The 24,041-nt window shown below is 46.1% G+C and overlaps 1 protein-coding gene across 5 annotated transcripts in view; it reads left to right on the top strand.

Annotated features, from left to right (window-relative positions):
* The window catches only part of LOC130367819 (cytokine receptor common subunit beta-like), a 198,656-nt gene that overhangs the window by 152,806 nt on the left and 21,809 nt on the right, over positions 1-24,041 (top strand). For all 5 annotated transcript variants that reach the window (XM_056570644.1, XM_056570645.1, XM_056570648.1 and 2 more), the window contains exons 2-7: positions 607-726; positions 10,081-10,207; positions 11,730-11,884; positions 17,938-18,058; positions 20,202-20,377; positions 23,107-23,258. In XM_056570644.1, the coding sequence (XP_056426619.1) occupies positions 607-726; positions 10,081-10,207; positions 11,730-11,884; positions 17,938-18,058; positions 20,202-20,377; positions 23,107-23,258 (851 nt within the window). The remainder of the gene's footprint in view (positions 1-606; positions 727-10,080; positions 10,208-11,729; positions 11,885-17,937; positions 18,059-20,201; positions 20,378-23,106; positions 23,259-24,041) is intronic.

The raw sequence follows: 24,041 nt of genomic DNA on the forward strand, positions 1-24,041 counted from the left end.
AAACCAAAACAAAAAATAATATTCGTAATTACGAATATATAGTGCTATATTCGCGAATATTCGCGAATTCGCGAATATGCGATATTCGCGAATAAAATTCGTATTGCGAATATTCGCGAGCAACACTAGTGGTCACCACGTCCCCTTCCTGTGGACTGCTGGGGCCTGCAGGAGATCACGGGGGTCCCAGTGGTTGGACCCCCCACAATCTATAACTTATTTCCTATACTTTGGATAGGGAATAAGTTTTACTGCACTGGAGTACTCCTTTAACTGCACGCATAGAAACACCAAGGGCATCCTGACCAACATCACCAGTACACAGTATACAGTGACGTTGCTCGTGAGGACAGCCAAAGTACCAACACCATGACAGCCTCTCCATTAACAAAGCTGTGCGCACCTAGGGCCGGGTTACACTGAGGACTGCCACATCATTTGCAGCATCTTTGACAATACTAGGAGCACTACAAGTCCCAGAAACTACCATGAGTTTCTGTCAAAATGTTAGTTACTTTTATCCCTTACTGTGGCAAAATATACTATATACTGTGTATACATTTTCTCCCATTGGTTTCATACTAAAACTCTTTTCCATTGTTAAAGCATTGCAGATCTCAGGCTTCACATTGAACGTACTCTGTAAATCTTCCGAGAACATGAAGAAAAGCGCCATCTTGTGTTGCGTGACCTGCCTTCTTTTATCTGCATGCCGGAAAAATCAAGGTTTGAAGCTTTCTTTTTTGTTGTTATTTTCACAATACAAAGTTGTCTTATGAACAAAATGTGGCTGCTGACGAAATATATTGGTTGTTTGTAGATAACAACATCTGTGAGCTGGACGTCGGCCACCATCTCTAGCAGTGGCAGGAAAATGATATAGTGAAGGCTTTGTGCAATGACCAGAAAAAATAAAAGAACAAAATGCCTTAGGAACACTTGACGAAAAAGAGACCTCAGGGCCTTTTCCACCCCCCCCCATATACTGAAAATGTGCTCTGCACCGTTACATTATTTTCAATAATACCACAATGATACATGACCCTAAGAATACCGCAACTTCATGACTATAAGCAGAACCCCATATAGTGACTTAAAGGGGTACTCCACTTTAGCCAAACTTATCCCCTATCAACAGGGTAAGGGATAAGTGTCTGATCATAAGGGGAATGAACTTTGTGACCCCTGCGATCTCCCAAATGGAGCCCCATCCCTCACCTCTGGATAGTGCTTTTTCCTGATGAACACTCCACAACACTGGCCCCCACCTTCCGAGACGGCCACATTATGCTGAACAGTGACAGTCCCTCCAGTGATTCTTAATTTATCATGAGGTGGCCATCTCCGGAGGTGGGAGCAAGTGTTGTGGAGAGCTCAGTGGGTAGAAGCTTTATCCAAAGGTGAGAGATGGGGCTTCGTTTTGGAAGATTGCAGGTCTGACCCTCCCCCCCCCTTGTGATGAGACACACAATAGGGGAAAAGTTTACCATAAAGGGGTACAGTAACCCCCCGACATGCAATGGCCCCGACATATGATCAAATCGACATACGATGGCCTCTCAGAGGCCATCGCATGTCGATGTCAACATCGACATACGATGCTTTTATATGTTGGGCCATCGCATTAACTGCTATCCGGCAGCGCCAAATGCTTAAGCTGCTGTCGGATAGCAGTGTAATGTTCCCCAGCAGGTTCACTTACCTATCCCTGCTGCTCCGGGTCCTCTCCGGGGTCCGGCCCTCGCTTTCCGGCGTCGGTATTACGTAGCTGCGTACGCCGTCCCGGCGCAACAATGTAATAACGTCACCAGAAAGCGTACATGGTATAGGGGATAAGATGTCTAGGGGCGGAATACCCCTTTAAATGGAGTACCCCTTTTTTAATGTTATCATACTTTTACTGAATAAAAACCCCTAAATGAAGAACAATATTTTGCCTATACAGTGACCATATAGTTGTAGATATCAGAATTACAAAGGCTCTGCAGACCATATAAGTGATTACAGTGCAGTTACATACAGTAACTCAATGACTCTTCAGGATCCTAAAAAGTAGTTGTGCCCCTTTTGGACCCTAGAATGTAGTAATGCCCCCTTTTTACCCCTTAAAAAATATTGAAGGTGGGTATTTTATCATGTGGAGTCAGACGGGGCTTTTCATTGCTGTTTTGGGACAGAAGGTGGATATCATTTTAATAATACTCCTCTTCTGCCCAAAATAAGCAAAAACAACCCCTCTGGATCTTATAATAGCTAACAGCGCCCCTGTACTTAAAAATATATACACATGTGCAAAATCATACACAATAAGGGCTCAAGATGGTCAATGATGCATAATAATTACAGTCAATGTGAATGGATTGGTTAATAATTCATAAAAATGTGATATTATATACCATGGAATGAAACCTTGGCAAAAGATAAATGCTACACTGCACTCAAAAGGATTATACATAAATTACTGATAACTACAAAAACAAATTAGTGAGGATATAGACAATTCATAAGTGTGTATACAAACACTATCATGCATAATGTATGCACATAATAAAAATAAATAAATAACTCAATAAGTAAAGTTTTGTAGTGCCAATAGTCATAAATGCAATAACATTATGATCCCAGGATTGATATGTTCAGCCCAGCATATTAGCCTTGTCACATTGCTGCGTATATCAATCGTAGGCTCATAATGTTATTGCACCATTAGCACGGTTGCATTTTACTTATTTATTCCTATTATGAATTTTGTGTATATTTAATGAGTTATTGTGTTTGCATAAACACTTATGAATTGTCTATATCCTTGTTAATTTATTTTTATGGTTAACTGTAATTTATTTATAATCATTTTTGCCTTGTTTTCATTCCATGGTGTATAACATCATATCTTTATGAATTATTAACATATTTATAAGTGAACTACTGCAATATTACCGACCCATTCACAATGACTGTGATTATCGAGCATCATTTACTGTCTGTCTTCAGCCCTTGTTGTATTTTGAATATAATAGTTTTTTTTAATATATATATATATATTGTACATTATTACATCGTTGCACCCTGTTTTTAATCTGTCTTTTTGTGTTCTATTTTTGGAATACTTTTTTTTGATAAAATGTTTGCTTCATAAATTGGTACAAAGGGGCAATATAGGTAATGTAGGCTCTTTAGGCCCATGTTTCTTGTTCTTACATTTGCGTCAGGCTGGCTAAGTATGTACTTGCTTAATGGAGTTATCCAGGAATCAAAAAGCAGACCAAATATCTTTTAAAGACCGCACCCTGTCTGTCTCCACTTTGGGTTGGGTATTACAACTTGTCTCCATTCAGTTCAATGGAACTGAGCTGCAGAACCACACCCAACCTGGAGACAGACAAGGAGTGGTCTTTGAAAGAAATTACCTCTGTTTTTTGATTCCTGGATAACCCCTTTAAAGCAGTACTCCGGTGGAATTTTTTTTTTTTTTAAATTAACTGGTGCCAGAAAGTTAAACAGATTTGTAAATTACACAAATACTCCTTAAGTAAAGGAAAAAGGAGAGGGAGGGCACTCATATTAGCAATATCACCTTAATATGTGTCACGATTCGGCAGGCTGGAGGTGGATCCTCTGTGCCAGAGAGGGATTGGCGTGGACCGTGTCGGTGGACCGGTTCTAAGTTGCTACTGGTATTCACCAGAGCCCGCCGCAAAGCGGGATGGTCTTGCAGCGGCGGTAGCAACCAGGTCGTATCCACTGGCAACGGCTCAACCTCTCTGACTGCTGAGATAAGCGCGGTACAAAGGAGTAGACAAGAGCAAGGTCAGACGTAGCAGAAGGTCGGGACAGGCGGCAAGGTTCGTAGTCAAAGGTGGAATAGCAGGAGGTCTGGAACACAGTATGGGTAACACAGTAAAGCTTTCTCAAGGCACAAGGCAACAAGATCCGGCAAGGGAGTGCAGGGGAAGTGAGGTATAAGTAGGGCATGGAACAGGTGCAAGGAATCAGGGTGATTGGGCCAAGCACCATCATTGGTGCACTGGCCCTTTAAATCTCAGAGAGCTGGCGCGCGCGCGCCCTAGAGAGCGGAGCCGCGCACGCCAGAGCATGACAGTCGGGGACCGGGACAGGTAAGTGACCTGGGATGCGATTCGCGGGCGGGCGCGTCCCGCTATGTGAATCGCATCCCCGCCGGCAATGTCAGTGCAGCGCTCCCGGTCAGCGGGTCTGACCGGGGCGCTGCAGGGAGAGAAACGCCGCGAGCGCTTCGGGGAGGAGCAGGGACCCGGAGCGCTCGGCGTAACAGTACCCCCCCCTTAGGTCTCCCCCTCTTTTTGTCGGGATGTCGCTCCACACAGGACGAGGACATCGGGAGCGACTGTAGAGTCTCCCTCCGGGGGACAGCGAAGTCCTGGGTATGCCCATGCACGGCAGACAGTCCAGAAGGAGTGGGAATGGGGAGGGGGGGCAGAGGGTGAGGCTTGGCATGGGGCAGAGTGTCACCAGGATGGAGGCTATAAGGAGGCACGGCACAGTCCTTATAATCCTTTGGGAGATCAGGCACAGGAGGAGACACTGAGGCTCGACAGGCGGGGCTGGGAGCAGAAGTGAGGCATTTCTTGAGGCAAACAGGACCCCAATTCTTGATCTCCCCAGTGGTCCAGTCAAGGGTGGGAGAATGGTGCTGGAGCCATGGCAGACCGAGGAGGATTTCAGAGGTACAGCCGGGCAAAGCCAAAAATTCAATTTCCTTGAGATGCAGTCCAATGTTCATAAGCAGGGGCACTGTGCGATAACGCACAGTGCAGTGCAGCTTGACCCCGTTGACCGAAGAAATATAGAGCGGCTTGATGAGACGGGTCACCGGGATGCAGTACGTATCAAGCAAAGAGGCCAGAATAAAATTTCCAGAAGAACCAGAGTCCAAGACGGCCACAGCAGAGAAGGAGGAGTTGGCAGAAGGAGAAATCCGTACGGGCACAGAGAGAGATGGAGAAGCAGACTCCGTACCCAGAGACGCCAGGCCCACATGAGCAGGTTGCGTGCGTGCATTTTCCAGATGTGGAGGACGAATAGGGCAATTCACCAAGAAATGTTCGGTACTAGCGCAGTACAGACATAGATTTTTATCCCTATGGCGAGACCTCTCTTCAATAGTCAGGCGAGACCGATCTACTTGCATAGGCTCCTCGGTGGGAGGCACAGGGGTAGATTGCAAGGGATACCGTGAGAGAGGTGCCCAGGGATTAAGGTCTTTTTCCTGGCGGAGTTCCTGGTGTCTTTCCGAAAAACGCATGTCAATGCGGGTGGCCAAATGGATAAGTTCATGCAGGTTGGCAGGAATCTCTCGTGCGGCCAGCACATCTTTGATGTTACTGGATAGGCCTTTTTTAAAGGTCGCGCAGAGAGCCTCGTTGTTCCAAGATAATTCGGAAGCGAGAGTACGAAATCGGATGGCGTACTCGCCTACTGAAGAATTACCCTGGACCAGGTTCAGCAGGGCAGTCTCGGCAGAAGAAGCTCGGGCTGGTTCCTCGAAGACAATGCAAACCTCAGAGAAGAAGGAGTGCACAGAGGCGGTGACAGGGTCATCGCAGTCCCAGAGCGGTGTGGCCCAAGACAAAGCCTTCCCAGACAGGAGACTGACCACGAAAGCCACCTTCGACCGTTGTGTAGGAAATTGATCCGACAACATCTCCAAATGTAGGGAACATTGTGACAGAAAACCACGGCAGAGTCTAGAGTCCCCATCAAATTTGTCCGGCAGGGACAAGCGGAGGTTAGGAGCGGCCACTCGCTGCGGAGGAGGTGCAGGAGCTGGTGGAGGAGATGGTAGCTACTGTTGCAGATGCTGTAGCTGCGACTGAAGTTGCTGTACCATGGTGGACACTTCCGACAGCTGGTGACTTAGATGGGTGATCTGTCGGGATTGCTGGGCGACCACCGTGGTGAGGTCAGAGACAACTGGCAGGGGAACCTCAGCGGGATCCATGGCCGGATCTACTGTCACGATTCGGCATGCTGGAGGTGGATCCTCTGTGCCAGAGAGGGATTGGCGTGGACCGTGTCGGTGGACCGGTTCTAAGTTGCTACTGGTATTCACCAGAGCCCGCCGCAAAACGGGATGGTCTTGCAGCGGCGGTAGCAACCAGGTCGTATCCACTGGCAACGGCTCAACCTCTCTGACTGCTGAGATAAGCGCGGTACAAAGGAGTAGACAAGAGCAAGGTCAGAAGTAGCAGAAGGTCGGGACAGGCGGCAAGGTTCGTAGTCAAAGGTGGAATAGCAGGAGGTCTGGAACACAGTATGGGTAACACAGTAAAGCTTTCTCAAGGCACAAGGCAACAAGATCTGGCAAGGGGGTGCAGGGGAAGTGAGGTATAAGTAGGGCATGGAACAGGTGCAAGGAATCAGGGTGATTGGGCCAAGCACCATCATTGGTGCACTGGCCCTTTAAATCTCAGAGAGCTGGCGCGCGCGCGCCCTAGAGAGCGGAGCCGCGCGCGCCAGAGCATGACAGTCGGGGACTGGGACAGGTAAGTGACTTGGGATGCGATTCGCAGGCGGGCGCGTCCCGCTATGCGAATCGCATCCCCGCCGGCAATGTCAGTGCAGCGCTCAGACCCGCTGACCGGGGCACTGCAGGGAGAGAAACGCTGCGAGCGCTTCGGGGAGGAGCAGGGACCCGGAGCGCTCGGCGTAACAATATGTATATGAAGCGGTCCTCAGCGACCTCTGACAGTCTGTCCTGCGGGGTGCACGTACAATAGTGTGAAGAATACCATATGAATAACAAGAAGAAGCGCATACGTGCACTCACCGCAAAGCAAGGACAGTCGAACCTGGAAGTCTGGTGGCTGTAACGGGATGCCGGGTCTCGGCGTCGGCGCTGGTGTGTGGCGCTTCTTCTTGTTATTCAGATTTGTAAATTACTTCTATTAAAAAATATTATTCCTTCCAGTACTTTTTAGCAGCTGTATGCTACAGAAGAAATTCTTTTCTTTTTTAATTTCTTTTTTGTCTTGTCCACAGTGCTCTCTGCTGACATCTGATACCTGTATCAGGAACTGTCCAGAGCAGGAGAAAATCCCCATAGCAAACATATGCTACTCTTGACAGTACCTGACACGGACAGATGTGTCAGCAGAGAGCACTGTGGACAAGACAAAAAAGAAATTCAAAAAGCAAAATAATTTCCTCTGTAGCATACAGCTGCTAAAAAGTACTGGAAGGATAAAGATTTTTTTAATAGAAGCAATTTACAAATCTGTTTAACGTTCTGGCACCAGTTCATTTAAACCGGAGTACCCCTTTAAGGCTCATTTACATATGTCCTGCGTCAGTCATCTTTTCTCTCCCTTGATTGCTAAAAAGCATCAGAGGGAAACTGATTCTGGAACTGAACCCATTCTCAATTTGGATGCTGGATGGTTGGACAGTGGCACGCAGCAATGGCACCGGACAGTGGCACGCAGCAATGGCACCGGACAGTGGCACGCAGCAATGGCACCGGACAGTGGCACACAGCAATGGCACCGGACAGTGGCACGCAGCTTACTGTGTTCCCCTGTTCGGCGTGCAGAAACAATGGACGCCGGATGCTACACAACTGATGCATGTTGTCATCAGTTGTGGGATCAGTTGTGTTGAGATTTAGGCTGGGATTACGTATGCCAGACGCCAGATATATGTGAACCCAGCCTTATTGTACCTGCAGTGTACAAAAATAGTGGAAAGTTCCCGACATGCTGGTGCTGATTCTGTGAAATTCCCAACATAACCTGAGACTGACCTATAAAGATCATAGGGAGGGATTAGGAAGGGAGTTTCAGCCTTCATAATAACTCCCATAAAAACAACAAAGAACAAAAAGTCAAACAGTTTGCTGTGTAAAATCTACATCAAAGCAACAGTCATAATGTAAAAACACATGTACTCGACAACAGGCAAGTCACTGAGTTTTCTTTCTTCACTGATACAGCAGGTTTTTTGTCTCACCAAAGCTTTTGTGTGATTTGAAGTTAAAAATATAGTAAAAGGGTGAAACAACCGAAAAAGAAAAACGTATAAAACCAAACAACACACAACTATTTGAACTACAATGTGATTGAGGCAGTGAGACAGGACAAGGGTATAAATATGCACATGGCTAGATACGGCTAGTCATCAGGATTTTGGGCATACGTTTTTTTTATCTCCATAATCCTTTCCAGCGGCAAAATATAGGGCATTTTGTTACTATGCAACTGAGGCTAAGGTGCCCAAGGGTTGTTCCCCAGCACAGCAGGAGCCATGGTAAGTCCAACCTACATCCTCTGTATCTAGTGGATGTCTACTTTAGAAACAGCGTATGCGGATGTAAGTGGGCCAGGATTTGTGATAAAAGGACACAGGCTGGACTTGTACTCTTGCCATGCTGTGGAACGCCCCCCTATGCCTAACTTGCTTAATAACAAAATGGCTGAAAGGGGTACTCCACTGCGCAGTGCTTGCAACAAACTGTTCCGAATGCTGGAGTTGGCGCTGGGAGCTTGTGATGTCATAGCCACGCCCCTTCATTATGTCACGCCCCACCCCCTCAATGCAAGTCTATGGGAGGGGGCTTGACGGCTGTCACGCCCCCTCCCATAGACTTGCATCGAGGGGGCAGGGCATGACGTCAAAAGCTCCCAGCGCCGGGTCCAGCGTTCGGAACAGTTTGCTCCAAACGCTGAGCAGTGGAGTACCCCTTTAATCTCATTGATGGAATAGACTATGGAGATAAAGAAGATATTCCCAGAATCTTGATGAGTAGATATTTCTAGCTTTGGGCTTTTTTTTACACCCTTGTTTTCCTGTTGACAGGTCCGCTTTAACACTGGCTCATCTCACAATCACTTGTCCATCACAAAGTAGGTTATGAATATATATGATACATTTTAGAACAGATATTTGCTCATTAAAATAATCCTAAATACGGGCCAATTATCATACTGCCGTTCACTTGTTGGCAGCACATCGTTGGACTACATGGGTAGCTTCATGATCTGCGCAGTCAGCCAAGAAATTAACATTTACTCGTTTGTTGGGTTCGAGGGTACACAAGGGGTAAAAAACAATGGCCTGTTAAACATCAGATATATCAGCTATTATACTAAACCAGTGGACACCAATGATGTTCAAAGCCACAGGATGCATTCAAAAAAATAAAGTGCTAAAAGTGAAAAAATACCTTCCTCTTGGTAAGGGAGGGCCTCACATATTCTTCTACAGGGTTCTCTACTGGTCCTGAGTCTGGTGTTGCAGTCCAGTCCAGTTCATGGGAAAAAAAAGCAGATTTTTTTTCTTTAAAGCGGTACTCCCCTGCTCAGCGTTTGGAACAAACTGTTCCGAACGCTGGAGCCGGGAGTTTGTGATGTCATAGCCCCGCCCCCTTATGACATCACACCCGCCCCTTCAATGCGAGTCTATGGGAGGGGGCTTGATGGCTGTCACGCCCCCTCCCATAGACTTTCATCGAGGGGGCGGGGTATGACGTCACGAGGGGGCGGGGCTATGACATCACGACTCCAGCGTTCGGAACAGTTTGTTCCAAACGCTGAGCAGCGGAGTACTCCTTTAATTTTGCACAGCTCAACTTCTTTAATGTATGAAAAATTTGAAACAAACCACTTTTAATATCTTACGCCATATCTGCATCGAGATAGCTATCAGTGTTTGAAGTTTCCTGTTAAGATGCTTAAGTAACAATGACAGTAATAACGACAATGCTTATTTCCTTGTGAACTGTGTTATTATGTGTCATTACAAGGACGCTGCCAGACACTTGGACCCCAATGCAAAATCTGTGCCAGGGTCCTCCATATGTTATTTATAGAGCTGGGGACATTTTGGACCCCCTTAGGCTCCACAGAACATCTGTTACTGCTCCCTCTGCATTCGTAGAGCTAAGCCCCAGGCCTCATAGTGGCCCATTAGGTCTCTTTATCACTTTTGCAGCTAAGGTGGACTTAAGCCTCTGTGTATAATGGCCTGACCATGTTACCTTAGCTTGACAACCATATACTGTATATAGAATCTTCTATGCTGCCCCTAACCTTTATTTTCTATACCCAGGTTCCAAGGTAAAGGACAGTCTGTCCTGTGTTATGCAGTATTCGGAAGGTATTGTAACCTGCTCATGGTCAGAAAGCTGGAATTCTACACAGTTTGTGAACATGACTTTAGAGGAAAGAACAACAGGGTAAATCACATCCTTCTCTAGTTTTTGAAAACTAATCTATGTTGTCAATAATAATTCCAAAGTACAATACCCTGGGTGTGAAAGTACAATGTTTGCTACTCTGACACTCAGCAGAATATAATCTTGCTGAAGACCTGACATAAGTGATTACAGTGCAGTTACATCCAATGACTCACAGGTGACGTCTTCTCTTATTAAAGGCATTCACTTTACCAAATAGTAATAGTGATAGACACTTTACCACATAGTAATAGTGTCATCCTTAATGTCCCACACAGAGATAGTGGCTCCTTAGTTCCTCCTATAGTAGTAATCTTCCAAAGATCAAAGATTTATGTTGAAAGCTGCAGCTCATGTTGGATGGTACGGTTGCTGAGGCAACTAATTAATGCCCAGCAAGTTCCATGCATGAGTCCTGTTCATCAGAATAGGGGGGGGGGGGGGGGAATAACTTTTAACATTTTCACAGCACCTTCATAGTCCTAGACTTTCCTGCTGGAGTGTGACTTGAATTTAGCTTTAAAGGTCCTTTTAGACAGGTTGATACTGCGCCTATTGCAAAAGCCCAAAAGCCGAACCAATCAGCCGACTAACATTTGCTCATCTGATCTCTGGCCCTTTTACATAGGCCGATTATCGGGAACTAGTGTTCCTAGAAATGCTCCCAAGCTTGATAGTCAACCAATGTAAAAGGGCCTTGAAGGGGTACTGCGCTGCTAGACATCTTATCCCCTATCGAAAGGGGATAAGATGTCTGATCGGGGGGGTCCTGCTGCCGGGGCCCCTGCGATCTCCCGCAGCACTGGGCATTCTAAACAAACGCGGGGTTCCTGCGGCAGTCATCGGGATGTCATGGACACACCCCTCGTGATGTCATGCCACACCCCCTCCATTCATGTCTATGGGAGCGGGAGTGTCTCCCGACATGGCCCCTCCCATAGACATGAAGGGATAGGGCGGGGTGTGATGGCACAAGGGGGCGTGGCCATGATGTCCCGATCACGGCTTCCAGCTCTGAGCATTCTGAACAAAATATTCAGGACGCTGGAGCACCGGAGTATCCCTTTAAGTGTCTTTGTCTGGCAGATACTGTCATGGAAGACTATCCCAATGAGGCATGGCTCAAGGATATCTACTTATCTTCAAACTCAAAAAATATTGTCTGACATCCACCTCGCCCCCTCTCATAGACTTGCATTGAGGGGGCGGGGCATGATGTAATGAGGGGGTGGGGATATGACATCACGAGCTCCCGGAGCCGGCTCCAGCGTTCAGAACAGTTTGTTCCAAATGCTGAGCAGTAGAGTACCCCTTTAAGATTTTTAATAGAAGTAATTTGCAAATCTGTACATCTTTCTGCCAACAGTTGATTTGAAAAAAAAAATTTTTAATAGTTTTCCACCGAAATACCCCTTTAAAGGCATTTCAGCATATGTGAGGAATTCCTGTATTCGAGTGTGTAGAGATCGGTCTTATGAGAATACATTTTGCATCTGTATAACTTCAATATTTATATTCTTAGCCCTATGTGTGAGAAGATGGAACCAGTGAAGATTACACCAACTCACCTAACCCGGACATGTCACAAGAAGGTTACTTGGACCCTTTACAGTGAAATACATTTAATACTTCAACCAGACAGAGATCTGGAGGCTCGCCTTAATGTGTCTAACGCAGGTAAGTGTCACAAACATCGTGGCCTATCTCTCTGCAGCTCATGGTTTAAGAATACAGTGGTCCCTCAACATACGATGGTAATCCGTTCCAAATGGACCATCGTTTCTTGAAACCATCGTATGTTGAGGGATCCGTGCAATGTAAAGTATAGGACAGTGGTCTACAACCTGCGGACCTCCAGATGTTGCAAAACTACAACACCCAGCATGCCCGGACAGCCAACGGCTGTCCGGGCATGCTGGGAGTTGTAGTTTTGCAACATCTGGAGGTCCGCAGGTTGAAGACCACTGGTATTGGAGGTTACACTCACCTGTTCCCGCCGCTCCAGACCGTCACCGCTCGTCACCGCTGTCCTGTATGTCGCCTTCCATCGCTGTCGCCGCGTCCTCGGGGTGTCCCCGACGCTCCGGCAAGGCCTCTGCTTCCCCGGCATCCTCGCTCTCCGTCGCCGGAATCACGTCACTACGCACGCCGCTCCTATTGGACGTGATGAAGACGATGGAGAGCGCCGAAGATGCAGGGGATCCCGAAGAGGACGCGCCGGAGCCCCGAGGACAGGTGAGTGATCGTCAGCGGACCACACTGGGCACCGTAAGCGGCTATCCGGTGGCAGCTGAAGCAGTCTGCCCTGCCGGATAGCCGTTTATCCGATGGCCCCGACATACGAAAGCATCGTATGTTGATGCTGCCTCTGAGAGGCCATCGTATGTTGAAATGATCGTATGTCGGGGCCATCGTAGGCCGGGGGGTCATTGGACTAGACCTAAAGTGGGTGTCCGACCCTTATTTCTTATTAGAATAGACCATTATTTGTTATCTCTCCCATTCCCTTAGCTGCTAGCTCCATCCAGTTTTTGCCTCCATGCCCCTGGGCTTCCTGTTGCTGCTTTTTTATGTGTACTTGTTTATTTACATTAAAAAAACTTTCTGATGACGTCTTATCTGGTTCTCAGGGGTCGGTGAATGTCTTTTTACCCGATTAATTAATGTGGTGGAAACTGTGAACCTGCACCAGATTTCTTAAATGGTGCAGGGCAAGTGATAAATCTGGTGCGGATCACATTTCTTACTTCAGTACACCACTTTGTATGGCTCCCCTCTGCGACTTTTTACCGTGTGACATTTTAATAATGCTGTTTGCAGTCAGTTTTGTAAGCCAAGTCAGGGCTGGTGTAAATTTGCGCCTAATTTAGCGCAGTTGCGACAAAAGATGTGACAAACTGAAAAGTCACATATCATGAATTCCTTACCACTGCATGATATCACCTGAAGTCATGACTTGGTATGTTCTTTTAGAAAAACCTTATAAAGCAAATGTCGAAATGAAAAGTCTCAAAACAGCATCTGAGACAATCTGTGAGACAAATGTACACCACAAAATCAGGGTAAAACCAATTATAAATTCCCCCCTAAATGTGCTATATGTCCATCTCTGTACAGTAACCTGCATTATAACAAAGCTCCATAGAATAGGCTTAGTGCAGGCTTCATTAGGCTGCTGTCATAGAGCCCTGATTGAGTATATAGATATATATATATATATGTATATATATATATATATATATATATATATATATATATATATGCATACAGGGCTCAAGTACAGCAGGAACTCATGGGAACGGAGTTCCTGCACTTTTTCCACAGCAGGAACACAGTTCCAATTAGCAGGAGTCCTGCAGGACCAGCCCTTAAAGGGGTCCCGCTGCTGGGGACCCTCGCGATCTCGGCTGCGGCACCCCAGACATCTGGTGCACGGAGCGAACGAACTTTGCTCTGTGCTGGATGACTGGTGATGCAGGGCAGAAGCTTGTGACGTCACAGTAATGCCCCCTCAATGCAAGTCTATGGGAGAGGGCGTGTCACGCCCCCTCCTATAGGCTTACATTGAGGGGCCGTGACCGTGACGTAATGAGCCTCTGGCGCTGCACCCAACGCTCTAAACGAACGCCGGGAGCAGAAGGGAGAACGTGGGGGTTCCCAGCGGGGGGACTCCCGGGATCAGTCATCTTATCCCCTATCATCATAAGTATACCTCAACTATAAGAGACAGAATGGGAGGGTAAGAATACAGGAAATCAGATTACATAGTTACATAGTTAGTACGGTTGAAAAAAGACATACGTCCATCAAGTTCAACCAGGGAATTGAAGGGTAGGGGTGTGGCGTGATATTGGGGAAGGGATGGGATTTTATATTTCTTCATAAGCATTAATGTTATTTTGTTCCAGGAATGTATCTAACCCTGTTTTAAAGCTGTTAAATCTTCCTGCCATGACCAGTTCCTGAGGTAGACTGTTCCATAAGTTCACAGTTCTTATGGTAAAGAAGGCGTGTCGCCCCTTGAGACTAAACCTTTTCTTCTCCAGACGGAGGGAGTGCCCCCTCGTCCTTTGGGGGGGTATTTAACATGGAACAGTTTTTCTCCATATTTTTTGTATGGGCCATTAATATACTTATATACGTTTATCATATCCCCCCTTAAACGTCTCTTCTCAAGACTAAACAATTGTAACTCCTTTAATCGCTCCTCATAGCTAAGATGTTCCATGCCCCATATTAGTTTAGTCGCGTGTCTCTGCACCCTTTCCAGCTCCACAGTGTCCCTTTTATGGACTGGTGCAACAAAAGCAACAACAATAACATTGTAGGAAATCTTGTGAATTCATTGGTAAATTCCTCGGTAAAATAAGTATTTGGTCACCTACAAGCAAGATTTCTGACTCTCACAGACCTGTAACTTTAAGAGTCTCCTCTGTCCTCCACTCGTTACCTGTATTAATGGCTCCTGTTTGTACTTGTTATCAGTATAAAAGACTCCTGTCCACAACCTCAAACAGTCACACTACAAACTCCACTATGGCCAAGACCAAAGAGCTGTCGAAGGACACCAGAAACAAAATTGTAGACCTGCACCAGGCTGGGAAGACTGAATCTGCAACAGCTAAGCAGCTTAGTGTAAAGAAATCAACTGTGGGAGCAATTATTAGAAAATGGAAGACATACAAGACCACTAGTAATCTCCCTCGATCTGGGGCTATACGCAAGATCTCATGGTGTCATAATTATCGCAAGTACGGTGAGCCAAAATCCCAGAACCACAAGGGGGGGGGGGGGGACCTAGTGAATGACCTGCAGAGTGCTGGTACCAAAATAACAAAGCCTTCCATCAGTAACACACTATGCTGCCAGTGACTCAAATCATGCAGTGCCAGATTTGTCCCTCTGGTTAAGCCAGTACATGTCCGGCCCCTCTGAAGTTTGCTAGAGAGCATTTGGATGATCCAGAAGAGTATTGGGAGAATGTTACATGGTCAGATGAAATCAAAGTAGAACTTTTTGGTAAAAACTCAACTTGTGTTTGGAGGAGAAAGAATGCTGAGTTGCATCCAAAGAACACCATACCTACTGTGAAGCATGGGAGTGGAAACATCATGTTTTGGGGCTGTTTTTCTGCTAAGGGACCAGGACGACTGATCCGTGTAAAGGAAAGAATGAATGGGGCCATGTATCGTGAGATTTTGAGTGAAAACCTCCTTCCTTCAGCAAGGACATTGAAGATGAAAAGTGGCTGGGTCTTTCAGCACGACAGTGATCCCAAACCCATCGCCCGGGCAACGAAGGAGTGGTTTCGCAAGAAGTATTTCAAGGGCCAGGAGTGGCCTAGCCAGTCTCCAGATCTCAACCCCAGAGAAAACCTTTGGAGGGAGTTGAAAGTCCATGTTGCCCAGTGACAGCCCCAAAACATCACTGCTCTAGAGGAGATCTGCATGGAGGAATCGGCCAAAATACCGGCAACAGAGTGTGAAAACCTTGTGAAGTCTTACAGAAAACATTTGACCTCTGTCATTGCCAACAAAGGGTTTATAACAAAGTACTGAGATGAATTTTTGTTATTGACCAAATACTTATTTTCCACCATTATTTGCAAAAAAATTCTTTCAAAATCAGACAATGTAATTTTATGGATTTCTTTCTCTCATTATGTCTCTCATAGTTGAGGTATACCTATGATGAATATTACAGGCGTCTCTCATGTTTTTAGGTGGGAGAACTTGCACAATTGGTGGCTGACTAAATTATTTTTCCCCCCACTGTATACATATATATTTATGTTTATTTTCAAATAAACATTTTTTAGTTAACTTTTTTTTAAGGGGTGAAAGGTTTTTTTCTCCAAAAATAAAGATACTTTCTTCAGTGTAATCTACCGTATTTTTCGTCCTATAGGACGCACCGGCGTATAAGACGCACCCAATTTTTTGGGGCAAAATCTAAAAAAATAAAGATTTTGAACCCAATAGTGGTCTTCAACCTGCGGACCTCCAGATGTTGCAAAACTACAACTCCCAGCATGCCCGGACATCCGTTGGCTGTCCGGGCATGCTGGGAGTTGTAGTTTTGCAACATCTGGAGGTCCGCAGATTGAAGAGCACTGCAGGAGGAGGTAATACTCACGTGTCCCCGCCGCTCCGGACCCGTCACCGCTGCCCTGGATGTCGCTCCAACGCTGTCGCCGTGTCCCCGTCGCTCCGGAACGTCTCTGCTGCCGGCCGGGTATCCTCGCTCTCCGTCGCCGCAATCACGTCGTTACGCACGCCGACGCACGTACGCGACGACGTGATGACGAGGAAGGAGAGCGACGGCCATACAGGGGATCCCTGAACGGAGAAGACACCGAGGAGGCAGGTAAGGTCCCCCCCGGTGTCCTGTAAGCGCTAACCCGGCTATTCAGTCGGGCTGTTCGGGACCGCCGCGGTGAAATCGCGGCGGTCCCGAACAGCCCGACTGAACAGCCGGGTCAGTGTCACTTTCCCTTCAGACGCGGCGGTCAGCTTTGATCGCTGCGTCTGAAGGGTTAATACAGGGCATCACCGCGATCGGTGATGTCCTGTATTAGCTGCGGATCCCAGCCATTGATGGCCGCAGGGACCGCCGCGATAGGGGTGTATTCGCCGTATAAGATGCACCGACTTTTTCCCCCCAGTTTTGGGGAAGAAAAAGGGCGTCTTATACGGCGAAAAATACGGTACACAATGTTGTACACCCACAGTTTTGTCATGACCTTGTATATTCAGTATCAGTAAAATGCAGACATCTTGTTGCTTCCATTATCCCTGATAGTGACGTCTTATCACACGCCGGCCCGACAGCACGGCCCTTTAATCGTCATTCAGAGAGTATTTCTTAGGTATACAGTATCATGGGAGGACTTCCTGCTTGTTGTTTTTTTTTTTTTTTTTGGTGGTAACAATATGTTTTTCTTATCTTCCAAGGAAATCCGATTATTTACAATTACAGCAACTGGTTATTCAATGCATTTGTTGGTTACTTCAGGTTTTGCTGACATAGAGCAGGAAGAGAGACAAGCATGGCAACTAATCTTATCACTTGGGTTTGCTTTCTTCGGGTTGTAGACAATGCTGGCCCTGATGCCTTCTAAAGCCTAAGGACCCTATTACATGGGGCAATTATCAGCCAAATAGGCCAATATCACCCTCTGTAATAGGGCCCGAAATCAGCTGACGGACTAGCTGATTGGGTTGTTTTAACCCATAAATAAATCTTTGCTCATTGGCCGCACATGTCCCTTTGTAATGGGGGGAAATGTGGCCAATGATCATACATGTGGCCCTACCCACCCATTGGTCAAACCCTATAGTAGACTCTGTAATCTACGAGATCAGCGCTCATTTACAGCTTGGCTTGGGCTCATTGGATACACATGGCTGTATGCATCTTTGCCCATAATTGAGTAAATTCTGTGCTTGTGCACCATAACACTTGGCACATAGTTTTGTGATGGGTGCATTATCTCAAACCAATGCTTTTTGGAGAGAAAAAAAAATCACACAAATCCCAATGGTGCATGACCATTTTTATATGGAATTTGTATGACTATAAATATTATTGATCTCTTGAGTAGGTTGCCGTGGTTAGGTGGTTTGTGGGCCAGTGGGCCAGGAAGGAAATATTACTTGAATAATATATTGGACATCTGTAACATTGTCATTGCTATTTTTCTTATTTTTCCTCTGTATCTACATTTGTAGGAGATGAAGCTAAACCAAAAGATTTGGACTGTAAAGTTTCTGCAGATGGGATGATAAATTGTAACTGGGAGGTGAGGCAAGAAGTAGCCGACTCCGTAGACTTCACTCTGTATTACCGAAAGTAAGTTCAAAGACCATCCCATTCCTTACAGTGATAGGGTCTATTGTTTCATCCCAACTATTTCCTGCCATTTCCTCTTCATGGATCTTTATGTAGTCACATTTGTTAACATTCTGGGGTCCTATACAGTTCACTATGCACAGAAGATATGACATGTATGGAATATGTATACAGTTTTTCCCATTTGCACATAAATGGATCAATTTTTTTTTTTTAAATTTCAGAATACCGTATATACTCGAGTATAAGCCGACCCAAATCTAAGCCGAGGCCCCTAATTTCACCCCAAAAACCCAGGAAAAGTTATTGACTCGACTATAAGCCTAGGGTGGGAAATACAACATCCCCCCCCATGTCATCATCTAGACCCCCATCATCATCCCCCCCCTTCATCATCACCGCCTGTCAATCCCTTCATCAGTGGTCTTCAACCTGCGGACCTCCAGATGTTGCAAAACTACAATTCCCAGCATGCCGAAATGGCGCAGGGAGAATAAAGTGGCACAGGGTCATAAAGGAGGATGAATTGCCCAGGGGGTGCTAAAGAGGGGTGATGAATTTGCACAAAGGGTAATAAAGGGGGAATGAAATAGCACAGGGAGAATCAGGGGGAAATGATGTCGCGCAAGGGGTAATAAAGGGGGGGATGATTTGGCACAAGGGGAATAAAGTGGTACGGGGGGGGGGACAAATTATGTGTAGTGTTGCTCGCGAATATAGCACTATATATTCGTAATTACGAATATTCTTTTTTTTTTTCACAGTACACATCACAGTGATCACCTCTCTCTGCTTCCAGCTTGTGTGGTGTAAAGAAGGCTCTAATACTATTGTGTGAGACTGGTGTGCGAATTTTCGCATATGCGAATTTTCGCTTATGCTAATTTTTGTATATGCTAATAATTGCAAATAAAACGCGAATATTACGAATATGCGAATTTAGCAAATATATAACGAATATTCGTCCATATATTCGCGAAATATCGCGAATTCGAATATGGCCTATGTCGCTCAACACTAATTATGTGGCCGGCAGACGTTTAGAAGCAGGAGACCACTGTTTAAACACTGTTCTTATGCTTCTGCGCAGGGCTGCTGTAGGGGGGCGCAGCAGGGGCCAGGGCCCCTTACTGATGTATTGGCTGTACCCCCCTGACAGCGGTCCTGTGTACAAGGTAGAGCCGGCACATAAGCCTGGTTGTCCCTTACTGAGTGCGCTTTGTCCCTTACTGAGTGTGTTTTGTCCCCTATTGGGAGTGTTTTGCCCCCTATTAGGTGTGTCCTCATCTGCTATTGGGAATGCCCCCTATTCGGATGGGACTCTGTCGGGGAATTAAAAACTGTCTGTTATTGGGAAGTATCCCCTACTGGGAGGTGTCCGCTAAGGGAGATTTTACTGTGTATATGTATGTCCATTTAAGAGAACGGACAACTTTGTTTTACATGAAAATGTAATGAATCTGCCATAGTACGAGCCGTCACTCTTTGTCTGTGTCATAGAGGCGGGTTTGAAGAGGTTCCTCAGACATCCTAATTCTCTAATATGGAATACAGAAAGGGGTTGATGGGATAATAGCTCATTTAAAGGGGTACTCCGGTGAAAAACTTTTTTTTTTTTAAATCAACTGGTGCCAGAAAGTTAAACAGATTTGTAAATTACTTCTCTTAAAAAACGTAATCCTACCTGTACTTATTAGCTGCTGAATACTACAGCGGAAATTATTTTCTTTTTACAACACAGAGCTCTCTGCTGACATCATGAGCACAGTGCTCTCTGCTGACATCTCTGTCCATTTTAGGAACTGTCCAGAACTGCATATGTTTGCTATGGGGATTTCCTTTTACTCTGGACAGTTCCTAAAATGGACAGAGATGTCAGCAGAGAGCACTGTGCTCACGATGTCAGCAGAGAGCTCTGTGTTCCAAAAAGAAAAGAACTTCCTCTGTAGTATTCAGCAGCTAATAAGTACAGGAAGGATTAAGATTTTTTTAATAGAAGTAATTTACAAATCTGTTTAACTTTCTGGCACCAGTTGATTTATTGATTTATAAAAAAAAAAAAAAGTTTTTCACCAGAGTACCGCTTTAAGCACATATGATATGTTGCCATCAGATTAGACTGAATATTTTGCATTTTCTTCAGTGAGGAAGCTTGTCAGCCGAGATGTTGGCAGAAGAACCCTGGGATTCCTTCCTACCTTTTCTGTACCTGTAACTTCACAGCCGGAGATCGTGATAATCCTATTCAGCTTCGCAACATCAGTGTTAAGCCCACGGAATCAGAAACATCTTTAATAAAGTTTAAAATTTGCAAAAACAGTAAGTTCTGAAGTCACTTTGCTTAGTGATTTGAATGACTATTAATCCATTGTAGCATTGTAACATAGACAAAGTAGCTATAGGGGGTGTTGAGATACAGATGGTCCACCCTTACCTTTCCCCCAGTTTTGTTAAGGGGTACTCCGCCCCTGGCATTTTATCCCCTATCCAAAGGATAGGGGATAAGATGTTAGATCGCCGCGGTCCCGCTGCTGGGGACCCCCGGGATCGCCGCTGCAGCACCCCGCTATCATTACAGCACAGAACGAGATCGCTCTGCACGTAATGATGGGCGGTACAGGGGCCGGAGCAGCGTGACGTCATGGCTCCGCCCCTCATGACATCACGGCCCGTCCCCTTAGTGACGACCGCCACGCCCCCTCCCATAGACTTATATTGACGGGGCGGGCCGTGACGTCACAAGGGGCGGAGCCATGATGTAACGATGCTCCGGCCCCTGTATTGCCCGTCATTACGTGCAGAGCGAACTCGCTCTGCGCAGTAATGATAGCGGGGTGCTGCAGCAGCGATCCCCGGGGTCCCCAGCAGCGGGACCGCGGCGATCTGACATCTTATCCCCTATCCTTTGGATAGGGGATAAGATGTCTAGGGGCGGAGTACCCCTTTAAGGACTCCAGCTTCTTATGATAAAAACTCAATACATTCTTGGTACATGGTTACAAAACCCACAACACGCTGCAATATGATATAAACTAGGCTATGTAGACTGCATTGCCGTCTAGAAGCTTATGTCACTAGTATGAATGTCACATACTGTAGTATATACACATACAGTGGTCCCTCAACATACGATGGTAATCCGTTCCAAATGGACCGTCGTTTGTTGAAACCATCGTATGTTGAGGGATCCGTGCAATGTAAAGTATAGGACAGGGGTCTACAACCTGCGGACCTCCACATGTTGCAAAACTACAACACCCAGCATGCCCGGACAGCCAACGGCTGTCCGGGCATGCTGGGAGTTGTAGTTTTGCAACATCTGGAGGTCTGCAGGTTGAAGACCACTGGTATAGGAAGTTGTACTCACCTGTCCCCGCCGCTCCAGACCGTCACCGCTTGTCACCGATGCCCGGGATGTCGCCTTCCATCGCTGTCGCCGTGTCCCCGGGGTGTCCCCGACGCTCCGGTAAGGCCTCTGCTTCCCCGGCATCCTCGCTCTCTCCGTCGTCGCCATCACGTCGCTATGCACGCCGCTCCTATTGGATGACGGGACGGTGTGCGCAGCGACGTGATGACAACAATGGAGAGCGCCGACGATGCAGGGAATCCCGAAGAGGATGCGCCGGAGCCCCGAGGACAGGTAAGTGATCGTCAGCGGACCACACGGGGCACCGTAAACGGCTATCCGGTGACAGCTGAAGCAGTCAGCGCTGCCGGATAGCCGTTTATGCGATGGCCCCGACATACAAAAGCATCGTATGTTGATGCTGCTTCTGAGAGGCCATCACATGTTGAAATTATCATATGTCGGCGCATCGTAGGTCGAGGGGTCAATGTATATATATATATATATATATATATAATGCCTCCTTGTCCCCTAATATAGCAGAGCCCCGTACAGGTTGAAAGTACAAAAGCAACCTCTGTTTTCTTTGTCAGATGTCCCATTTTCCCCTCAATCCTATGCTAATTCAATTAATAAGGGGTCTTTGGCAATATACAGGGCAAACGATTGTCAAAGTTATCTTGCATGTAGTTTTCTATAGCCTGTTCATGATGTATGGCTGTCTTTCTCTACATCAGGCCTAAACAACAAAGGATTCCTGGTGGCTCGTAGCCTCCGGCCTGCAATCATGTCAAGAAAGGTCTTAGTCTGGTAACTAAACTAGGACCTTCCGTGACATCACAGCATACCGGATCCACTCACTCTGGCGGCACAGGGAGGGCGGGGATATTGGACGCACACACCCCTATCCCCACCCCAGATGTTTAGGAAGGTCTATTGGCTTCCCCTGTACCCTGGTAAAAACCCATGTGCTGCCCAGAGAAGTGTAGTCGATTTTAATTTCAGTCCTCACCTACTGCCAAGTTGTTTAGGTATGCTCTACATTGAGAAGTCGCCTTGTGTGTTTACAGTAGGTAATAAAAGAACAAACAGTTATCTATATATCTATATATGCACTGACCAGCAACTTTATTAAATACACCTTGCTAGTATCGGTGTGGTCTTTGCTGCTGTAGCCCATCTGCTTCAAGAGTGGACGTGTTGTGCGTTCAGAGATGGTAGTCTGCATACCTTGGTTGTAACCAGTGGCTATTTGAGTTACTGTTGCCTTTTTTTTTTTTTGTCATCTCGAACCAGTCTGCCCATTCTCATCTGACACCAAAAAGGCATTTTCATCCACACAACTGCTGCTCACTGAATATTGTTTTCTTTTTCAATCTCCATAAATCCTACAGATGGTTGTGTGTGAAAATCCAAGTAGATCAGCAGTTTCTGAAATACTCAGACCAGCCCATCGGGCCCCAACATCCATTCCACTTTCAAATGCATTGGAATGTCCTTTCTTCCCCAGTCTGATACTCAGTATGAATTTCAGCAAGTTGTCTTGACCACATCTACATGCCAAAATGCATTGAGTTGCTGCCATGTGATTGGCTGGTTAGCTATTTTTCTTAACAAGCACTTTATTACCCAATAAAGTGGCCTGTGTGTGTATTTTGTAGTCGCCTATATATAGATAAATACATTTCCTCTAATCTCTTAGTTAAACTGCAGCCCAGGAACCTCACCATTGAAGAAAAAACAAAAGGAGAAACTTTTCTCGTCAAGTGGAAAAATGAGCAATCAGAAAAACCCGAATTTAGATATCAATATGAACTTTGTTACTGGAAGGAGAACGACATGAAGCCAAAAGAGGTGGGTGCTACAGGGTTAAGTTATACCACTTTATGGGATTTCTTTAATATGGTGAAACTAATATCTTCCTCCTTTCACCTTCCAAAAATTTTGGTTGCTAAAATCAGAATTGGTAGGTTTGACAAAGATATTTCTCGAGGCCTAGAGGAGAGGGGGACATTTACAAATACATTATTGTTAGAAGGATCCGATTTCTGCAGGAGCCGGAGGAGAACTATTTTTTCAGTAATTTCTCTGTAATGTCTCCCAGGGTCGACGGAAAAATGTTGATACTGTTTTCTACTGCCTTGTACTGTTGAAGATATTTCGGGCAGAGATTCCGTCTGGAGCGAGTGCTGGCAAAACAAGTCGGCGTTAGGATTGCTCGGAAATGTGCCATTTCAATAGACGGCAATGCATTTTAGAGCAGAGTGTGAATGGGCTCTAAGAATCCAGGCGAGGCTATGGCTGTGACATGTTTACCTACTCTAAGGTTGGGTTCATTCTACAGAATTTCCGACCGGAATTCCGCTGCATGAAGCTTAACATGTAAGTGAATGGGTTTCCCATGAACCCATCCCCACTGCAGAATTATCTGCTTGGAATTTCTGACAGAAGATTTAGATTAAAAAATATTCCGCCAGAACATTGAACTTGCTTAAAGGGGTACTCCGCCCCTAGAGATCTTATCCCCTATTCAAAGGATAGAGGATAAGATGTCTGATCCACCGCGGGAACCCCCGCAATCTCTCCTGCAGCACTCCCTGTCATCTGGTGCATGGAGCGAGCTTTGCTCCGTGCCTA

This window comes from Hyla sarda, chromosome 4, assembly GCF_029499605.1.
Source record: "Hyla sarda isolate aHylSar1 chromosome 4, aHylSar1.hap1, whole genome shotgun sequence".
NCBI lineage: Eukaryota > Metazoa > Chordata > Amphibia > Anura > Hylidae > Hyla > Hyla sarda.